General features: G+C 52.6%; 1 protein-coding gene across 6 annotated transcripts in view; it reads right to left on the minus strand.

Moving 5' to 3' along the window:
* Nucleotides 1-10,169, minus strand: part of LOC116958203 (uncharacterized) — a 241,818-nt gene that overhangs the window by 96,202 nt on the left and 135,447 nt on the right. For all 6 annotated transcript variants that reach the window (XM_076056030.1, XM_076056029.1, XM_076056028.1 and 3 more), the window contains 4 exons: nucleotides 7,037-7,081; nucleotides 3,715-3,768; nucleotides 2,210-2,263; nucleotides 260-313 (listed from right to left, as the gene is read on the minus strand). In XM_076056030.1, coding sequence (XP_075912145.1) covers nucleotides 260-313; nucleotides 2,210-2,263; nucleotides 3,715-3,768; nucleotides 7,037-7,081 — 207 coding nt within the window. The remainder of the gene's footprint in view (nucleotides 1-259; nucleotides 314-2,209; nucleotides 2,264-3,714; nucleotides 3,769-7,036; nucleotides 7,082-10,169) is intronic.

A 10,169-nucleotide genomic window follows, 5' to 3' on the forward strand; every position in this document is an offset into this window, starting at 1 on the left:
TGGGAGGGGTCACGTGTCTTGGCTGTGGGAGGGGTCACGTGTCTTGGCTGTGGGAGGGGTCACGTGTCTTGGCTGTGGGGGGGTCACGTGTCTTGGCTGTGGGAGGGGTCACGTGTCTTGGCTGTGGGAGGGGTCACGTGTCTTGGCTGTGGGAGGGGTCACGTGTCCTGGCTGTGGGGGGGTCACGTGTCCCTGGGCTGTGGAAGGGGTCACGTGTCCCTGGGCTGTGGGAGGGGTCACGTGTCCCTGGGTTGCTGACCTGCGGACCCACGACCCCAGCAGGTCCCGGCGGCCCAGTCTTGCCTTGGAAGCCCTGGCACACACACACGTGGACACACACACACGACACACACACACACGTGGACACACACACACGACACACACACACGACACACACACACGTGGACACACACACACACGACACACACACACGGGGACACACACACATACGGGGACACACACACACGACACACACACACACACACGGGGACACACACACACGTGGACACATACACACACGTGGACACACACACACGTGGACACACACACACGACACACACACGTGGACACACACACACACGTGGACACACACACACGTGGACACACACACACGACACACACACGTGGACACACACACACACGTGGACACACACACACGACACACACACACGACACACACACACGACACACACACACACGACACACACGACACACGCACACACACACGTGGACACACACACACACGTGGACACACACACACACACGTGGACACACACACGTGGAAACACACACACACGTGGACACACACACACGTGGACACACACACACGTGGACACACGACACACACACACACGTGGACACACGACACACACACGTGGACACACACACACGACAACACGATCAGTCACCCGTGGCATCACGCAGAAGTATCCACGGCAACTACAACCGGCACACGGCAACTACAACCGGCACACGGCAACTACAGCCGGCACACGGCAACTACAGCCGGCACACGGCAACTACAGCCGGCACACGGCAACTACAACCGGCACACGGCAACTACAACCGGCACACGGCAACTACAACCGGCACACTGCAACTACAACCGGCACACGGCAACTACAGCCGGCACACGGCAACTACAGCCGGCACACGGGAACTACAACCGGCACACGGCAACTACAACCGGCACACTGCAACTACAACCGGCACACGGCAACTACAGCCGGCACACGGCAACTACAGCCGGCACACGGGAACTACAACCGGCACACGGCAACTACAACCGGCACACGGCAACTACAACCGGCACACTGCAACTACAACCGGCACACGGCAACTACAGCCGGCACACGGCAACTACAGCCGGCACACGGGAACTACAACCGGCACACGGCAACTACAACCGGCACACGGGAACTACAACCGGCACACGGCAACTACAACCGGCACACTGCAACCACAGCCGGCACACGGCAACTACAGCCGGCACACTGCAACTACAACCGGCACACGGCAACTACAACCGGCACACGGCAACTACAACCGGCACACGGCAACTACAACCGGCACACGGCAACTACAGCCGGCACACGGGAACTACAGCCGGCACACGGGAACTACAACCGGCACACGGCAACTACAACCGGCACACGGCAACTACAACCGGCACACGGCAACTACAACCGGCACACGGCAACTACATATCCAGGCACACGGGAACCACAGCCGGCACACGGCAACCACAGCCGGCACACGGCAACTACAGCCGGCACACGGCAACTACAGCCGGCACACGGCAACTACAGCCGGCACACGGCAACTACAGCCGGCACACGGCAACCACAGCCGGCACACGGCAACTACAGCCGGCACACGGCAACTACATTTCCAGGCACAGCCAGGCATCGTCAGGGCTCGGGATCGAACCCAAGGCCTCCTGCGTACCAGGCCAACTTGCGGACCTTGGTTGGGTTCCCACGTCCTTGAGGGTCATGGGGAAGGAGGGGGGGTTAGGGGTGATGGGGTGTTGGGGTTAGGGGTGTTGGGGTGTTGGGGTGTTGGTGTGTTGGTTGTTAGGGGTGTTGGGGTTAGGGGTGTTGGGGTGTTGGGGTTAGTGGTGTTGGGGTTAGGGGTGTTGGGGTGTTGGGGTTAGGGGTGTTGGGGTTAGGGGTGTTGGGATTAGGGGTTTGGGGTTAGGGGTACTCACCGTATCCCCTCGGGAGCCAGGGTGCCCAGGAAGCCCATCCTTGCCTGGGGGTCCCTGTAACAACAGCAACAGTGTCACACAAAGACAAAGATTCCCCGTGTAGCCTTGACAGACTGTTGGGGCAAGTGCTGTTAGCGAGCACCTATGAAGGCTACCAGCACTGTGGCACACGAAGGGGGTGGGTGGCCAGCACCACGCCCGGCCGCCTTTGTCTCCCCAGTGCTAGCGATGTTTACGACACACATCACACCAGGTACTCATGTGAGGCTGAGTCAATGTAATGGAGGCCCAGGACCGGTTAAAATATTTGCCACCGGTGTTGGCCGTGAGCGGGAATCGAACTCAGGTAGCCGGGCTTGTAGCGTGGTGCGCTAACCGCTACACTACCGCTCCCCACGCACACACACGCAGACACACACGCAGACACACACACAGACACACACACACAGACACACACACAGACACACACACAGACACACACACACAGACACACACACAGGCACACAGACACACACGCAGACACGCAGACACACATACATACACACACAGACACACACACAGACACACACACACAGACACACACACAGACATACACACGCACACACACAGACACACACACAGACGCACACATACAGACACACACACACAGACACACATACAGACACACAGACACACACACACATACACACACAGATACACACACGCACACACACACAGACACACACACACACAGACACACACACACGTGTACACACACATACGTACGGCTATCTGTGCGTGTGCAAGTGTGTGGTGAGATGTTAACTACCTCGCCTGGTCTACAGGAGGTCGTGAGTTCGATCCTGACGACGCCTGCTGCTGCTGTATATTTGAAGTCTGCGTCTCTCTCTCTCATTATCACGGTGGCTATGAGATGTTAACTACCTCGCCTGGTATACAGGAGGTCGTGGGTTCGATCCCGACCCTGACGACCCCTGCTGCTGCTGTTTATTTAAAGTCTGCGTCTTTCTCTCTCATCATCATCATCACGGTGGCTATGAGATGTTAACTACCTCGCCTGGTATACAGGAGGTCGTGGGTTCGATCCCCGACCCTGACGATGCCTGCTGCTGCTGCTGCTGTACATTTGGAGTTTGCGTCTCTCTCCCCGTGGCCTGGTGGATTTTTTTTTCCCCGGGGGTTCCCTCCGGTATTTCCCCGCTCCGCGCTCAGACACGGCGTCACGCGGTGGGAGCGTTTGGCCACCACGCGATCGTGAGCCCACTTCTCAACGGGCCATCGTCTCATGCGAGGGCCCCCTTACCCGGTAGAAATGTTCACAAATGTGTTCGTAGTTTTAGTGTCAGCGCGTGTGCGTGCGCGTTCGTGCGCGTGAGTGTGTGCGTGTGAGTGTGTGTGCGTGTGTGTGCGTGCGTGTGTGTGAGTGCATGTGTGTGTGTGTGTGTGTGCGTGTGTGCGTGTGAGTAAGACGGCCACGGTCTGCGGGCCTCTCGCACGCCCCTCACCGCAGGGCCCTTGGGCCCACCGAAGCCAGCCGGGCCTTGAGCACCTTGCAGACCCTGCACGTGCACCACGACCACCGTTAGGCACCGCGAGTCAAACCGAGCAACAAAGTCAACCGCGACCATTACCGCGACCATTACCATAACCACAACCATTACCACAACCATAACCACAACCATAACCACAACCATAACCACAACCATAACCACAACCAAACCACAACCATAACCACAACCAAACCACAACCATTACCACAACCATAACCACAACCATAACCACGACCATAACCACGACCATAACCGTGACCATAACCACAACCATAACCACAACCATAACCACAACCATAACCACAACCATAACCACAACCAAACCACAACCATTACCACAACCATAACCACAACCATTACCACAACCATAACCACAACCATAACCACAACCATAACCACAACCATAACCACAACCAAACCACAACCATTATCACAACCATAACCACAACCATTACCACAACCATAACCACAACCATAACCACAACCATAACCACAACCATTACCATAACCACAACCATTACCACAACCATAACCACAACCATAACCGCAACCATTACCACAACCATAACCGCTACTATAACAGGAACCATAACTGCCCATAGATTAACATTGCACGTAGACTAACATTGCCCATAGACTAACATTGCCAATAGTCTAACATTGCCCATAGTCTAACATTGGCAATAGTCTAACATTGCCCATAGACTAACATTGCCCATAGACTAACACTGCCCATAGACTAACATTGCCCATAGACTAACATTACCCATAGACTAACATTGCCCATAGACTAACATTGCCCATAGACTAACATTACCCATAGACTAACATTGCCCATAGACTAACATTGCCCATAGACTAACATTGCCCATAGACTAACATTGCCAATAGACTAACATTGCCCATAGACTAACATTGCCAATAGTCTTAACATTGCCCATAGACTAACATTGCCCATAGACTAACATTGCCAAGTCTTAACATTGCCCATAGACTAACATTGCCAATAGTCTAACATTGCCCATAGACTAACATTGCCAATAGTCTTAACATTGCCCATAGTCTAACATTGCCCATAGACTAACATTGCCCATAGACTAACATTGCCCATAGACTAACATTACCCATAGACTAACATTGCCCATAGACTAACATTGCCCATAGACTAACATTGCCCATAGACTAACATTGCCCATAGTCTTAACATTGCCCATAGACTAACACTGCCAATAGTCTAACATTGCCCATAGAATAACATTGCCCATAGACTAACATTGCCAATAGTCTTAACATTGCCCATAGACTAACATTGCCCATAGTCTAACATTGCCCATAGTCTAACATTGCCAATAGTCTTAACATTGCCCATAGACTAACATTGCCAATAGACTAACATTGCCCATAGACTAACATTGCCCATAGACTAACATTGCACATAGACTAACATTGCCAATAGTCTTAACATTGCCAATAGACTAACATTGCCCATAGACTAACATTGCCCATAGTCTAACATTGCCCATAGTCTAACATTGCCAATAGTCTTAACATTGCCCATAGACTAACATTGCCCATAGACTAACATTGCACATAGACTAACATTGCCAATAGTCTTAACATTGCCAATAGACTAACATTGCCCATAGTCTAACATTGCCCACAGACTAACATTGCCCATAGACTAACACTGCCCACAGACTAACATTGGCCATAGACTAACATTGCCAATAGTCTTAACATTGCCAATAGACTAACATTGCCCATAGTCTAACATTGCCCACAGACTAACATTGCCCATAGACTAACATTGCCCATAGACTAACACTGCCCACAGACTAACATTGCCCATTGACTCACACTGCCCATAGACTAACATTGCCAATAGTCTAACATTGCCAATAGTCTAACATTGCCAATAGTCTTAACATTGCACGTGGACATTCTAAACCTGTGCAGTGTGCGACCGTGGTCACCCAGAACCGAGCGTGAGTACAAGGCGCAGTGACGCCATGCCCCCATCCACAGACTACCAAGAAGGAGACGTCACAGCGACGACGATGATGACGATGATGACGACGATGACGACAATGATGACGATGATGATGACGACGATGACGATGATGATGACGATGATGACGATGGCGACGATGACGATGACAACGATGATGACGATGATGACGATGACGACGATGACGACGATTATGATGACGACGATGATGATGACGACAATGACGACGACAATGACGACGACAATGATGACGATGATGACGATGACGACGACGACGACGACGACGATGACGACGACGACGATGATGACGATTATGATGACGACGATGATGACGACGACGACGATGATGACGACGACGATGACGACGACAATGACGATACACTCACTACCCCACCAGTGCGGCTAAGGCAGGTTGTTGTATCTGGGCTTGACCACGCGAATGTGCGGTGGCAGAAGCTGCTCTCGCCAGTCGACGACAACAGCCCGAGTCGACGGGGTTAGCCGCAACGATGCCGACGGGGTTAGCCGCAACGATGCCGACGGGGTTAGCCGCAACAATGCCGACGGGGTTAGCCGCAACGATGCCGACGGGGTTAGCCGCAACGATGCCGACGGGCAACCAACAGCGCAACACTCACCACAACTACCGAGAAGCGTAAACCACCAACTAGCCACAACACTCACAGTCAACCAACACCAACCACCACGACCACCACAACCACCACAACCACCACCAACACCACCACCAGCAACACCACCAACACCAACAACACCACCAACACCACCACCAACCACCACGACCACCACAACCACCACCAACACCACCACCACCAACACCACCACCAGCAACAACACCAGCACCAACCACCACGACCACCACGACCATCACCAACACCACCAACACCACCACCAGCAACACCACCACCAGCAACAACACCAGCAACACCACCAACACCACCACCACCACCAACACCACCAACACCACCACCACCACCACCAGCAACAACACCAGCACCACCACCAACACCACCACCAACAACACCACCAACACCACCACCAGCACCACCACCAACACCAACAAACACCACCACCATTACCAACACCACCACCAACACCACGACCAGCAACACCACCAACACCAGCACCACCACCAACACCACCACCAACACCACCACCAACAACAACAACACCACCAACAAGACCAACACCACCACCAACACCACCACCAACAACACCACCAACACCACCAACACCACCACCACCACTTACTCGCTCGCCCGGAGGTCCAGGGGGTCCATCACTCCCCGAGGTTCCCTGCACGGGAGGGAGAGAGACGGCCTCAGCACTCAGCGCCACCAACCTGTGGGTCTCTATGTGTCTCTGTGAGTCTATGGGTCTCTGTGTAGTGAGTCTGTCGGTCTCTGTGTGTCTCTGTGAGTCTGTGGGTCTCTATGTGTCTCTGTGAGCCTATGGGTCTCTGTGTAGTGAGTCTGTGGGTCTCTATGTGTCTCTGCGAGTCTGTGGGTCTCTGTGAGTCGATAGGTCTCTGTGTAGTGAGTCTGTGGGTCTCTGTGACTCTGTGGGTCTCTGTGTAGTGAGTCTGTGGGTCTCTATGTGTCTCTGTGAGTCTGTGGGTCTCTGTGAGTCGATAGGTCTCTGTGTAGTGAGTCTGTGGGTCTCTGTGTATCTCTGTGACTCTGTGGGTCTCTATGTGTCTCTGTGAGTATATGGGTCTCTGTGAGTCGATAGGTCTCTGTGTAGTGAGTCTGTGGGTCCCTATGTGTTGTGAGTCTATGGGTCTCTGTGAGTCTATGGGTCTCTGTGAGTCTATGGGTCTCTGTCTAGTGAGTCTGTGGGTCTCGATGTGTCTCTGTGAGTCTATGGGTCTCTGTGAGTCGATGGGTCTCTGTGTAGTGAGTCTGTGGGTCTCTGTGTGTCTCTGTGAGTCTGTGGGTCTCTGTGAGTCGATGGGTCTCTGTGTAGTGAGTCTGTGGGTCTCTGTGTGTCTCTGTGAGTCTGTGGGTCTCTATGTGACTCTGTGAGTCTATGTGTCTCTGTGAGTCTATGGGTCTCTGTGTAGTGAGTGTGGGTCTCTATGTGTCTCTGTGAGTCTATGGGTCTCTATGTGTCGTGAGTCTATGGGTCTCTGTGAGTCTATGGATCTCTGTGTAGTGAGTTTGTGGGTCTCTATGTGTCGTGAGTCGATGGGTCTCTGTAAGTCGATGGGTCTCTGTGTAGTGAGTATGTGGGTCTCTGTGTGTCTCTGTGACTCTGTGGGTCTCTATGTGTCTCTGTGAGTCTGTGGGTCTCTATGTGTTGTGAGTCTATGGGTCTCTGTGAGTCTATGGGTCTCTGTGTAGTGAGTCTGTGGGTCTCTATCTGTCTCTGTGAGTCTGTGGGTCTCTATGTGTCGTGCGTCTATGGGTCTCTGTGTGTCTCTGTGAGTCTGTGGGTCTCTATGTGTCGTGAGTCTATCGGTCTCTGTGAGTCGATGGGTCTCTGTGTAGTGAGTCTGTGGGTCTCTGTGTGTCTCTGTGAGTCTATGGGTCTCTGTGTAATGAGTCTGTGGGTCTCTCTGTGTGAGTCTGTGGGTCTCTGTGTAATGAGTCTATGGGTCTCTGTGTGTGAGTCTGTGGGTCTCTGTGTGTGGGTCTGTGGGTCTCTGTGTAATGAGTTTGTGGGTCTCTGTGTGAGTCTATGGGTCTCTGTGTGGTGAGTCTATGGGTCTCTGTGTGATGAGTCTGTGGGTCTCTGTGTGATGAGTCTGTGGGTTTCTGTGTGATGAGTCTGTGGGTCTCTGTGTGGTGAGTCTATGGGTCTCTGTGGGTCTCTGTGTGGTGAGTCTATGGGTCTCTGTGTGGTGAGTCAATGGGTCTCTGTGTGGTGAGTCTATGGGTCTCTGTGTGGTGAGTCTATGGGTCACTGTGTGTCTCTGTGTGTGAGTCTGTGGGTCTCTGTGTGGTGAGTCTATGGGTCTCTGTGTGGTGAGTCTATGGGTCTCTGTATAATGAGTCTGTGGGTCTCTGAGTGGTGGTGAGTCTGTGGGTCTGTGGGTCTCTGTGTGACGAGTCTATGGGTCTCTGTGTGTGAGTCTATGGGTCTTTGTGTGGTGAGTCTATGGGTCTCTGTGTAGTTAGTCTGTGGGTCTCTGTGAGGCTATGGGTCTCTATGTGGTGAGTCTGTGGGTCTCTGTATAGTGAGTCTGTGGGTCTCTGTGTGTTTGAGTCTATGGGTATCTGTGTGGTGAGTCTATGGGTCTCTATGTGGTTAGTCTATGGGTCTCTCTGTATAGTGAGTCTATTGGTCTCTGTGTAGTGAGTCTGTGGGTCTCTGTATAGTGAGTCTGTGGGTCTCTGTGTGTTTGAGTCTATGGGTCTCTGTGTGGTGCGTCTATGGGTGTCTGTGTGATGAGTCTGTGGGGCTCTGTGTGATGAGTCTGTGGGTCTTTGTGTGGTGAGTCTATGGGTCTCTGTGTGGTGAGTCTATGGATCTCTGTGTGGTGAGTCAATGGGTATCTGTGTGGTGAGTCTGTGGGTCTCTGTGTGGTGAGTCTATGGGTCTCTGTGTAGTGAGTCTGTGGGTCTCTGTATAGTAAGTCTGTGGGTCTCTGTGTGTGAGTCTATGGGTCTCTGTGTGTGAGTCTATGGGTCTCTGTGTAATGAGTCTGTGGGTCTCTCTGTGTGAGTCTGTGGGTCTCTGTGTAATGAGTCTATGGGTCTCTGTGTGTGAGTCTATGGGTCTCTGTGTGTGAGTCTGTGGGTCTCTGTGTGTGAGTCTGTGGGTCTCTGTGTAATGAGTTTGTGGGTCTCTGTGTGAGTCTATGGGTCTCTGTGTGGTGAGTCTATGGGTCTCTGTGTGATGAGTCTGTGGGTCTCTGTGTGATGAGTCTGTGGGTTTCTGTGTGATGAGTCTGTGGGTCTCTGTGTGGTGAGTCTATGGGTCTCTGTGTGGTGAGTCTATGGGTATCTGTGGGTCTCTGTGTGGTGAGTCTATGGGTCTCTGTGTGGTGAGTCTATGGGTCTCTGTGTGTCTCTGTGTGTGAGTCTGTGGGTCTCTGTGTGGTGAGTCTATGGCTCTCTGTGTGGTGAGTCTATGGGTCTCTGTATAATGAGTCTGTGGGTCTCTGAGTGGTGGTGAGTCTGTGGGTCTGTGGGTCTCTGTGTGACGAGTCTATGGGGCTCTATGTAATGAGTCTATGGGTCTGTGGGTCTCTATGTAATGAGTCTATGGGTCTCTATGTAATGAGTCTATGTGTCTCTATGTAATGAGTTTGTGGGTCTGTGTGTGTGTGTCTGTGTGTCTCTGTGTGATGAGTCTGTGTGTCTCTGTGTGATGAGTCTGTGTGTCTCTGTGTGATGAGTCTGTGTGTCTCTGTGTGATGAGTCTGTGTGTCTGTGTGTCT

This window comes from Petromyzon marinus, chromosome 74 (assembly GCF_048934315.1).
Source record: "Petromyzon marinus isolate PM22_M1 ecotype Great Lakes invasive population chromosome 74, UKy_Petmar_22M1.pri1.0, whole genome shotgun sequence".
NCBI classification, from domain to species: Eukaryota; Metazoa; Chordata; class Hyperoartia; order Petromyzontiformes; family Petromyzontidae; genus Petromyzon; species Petromyzon marinus.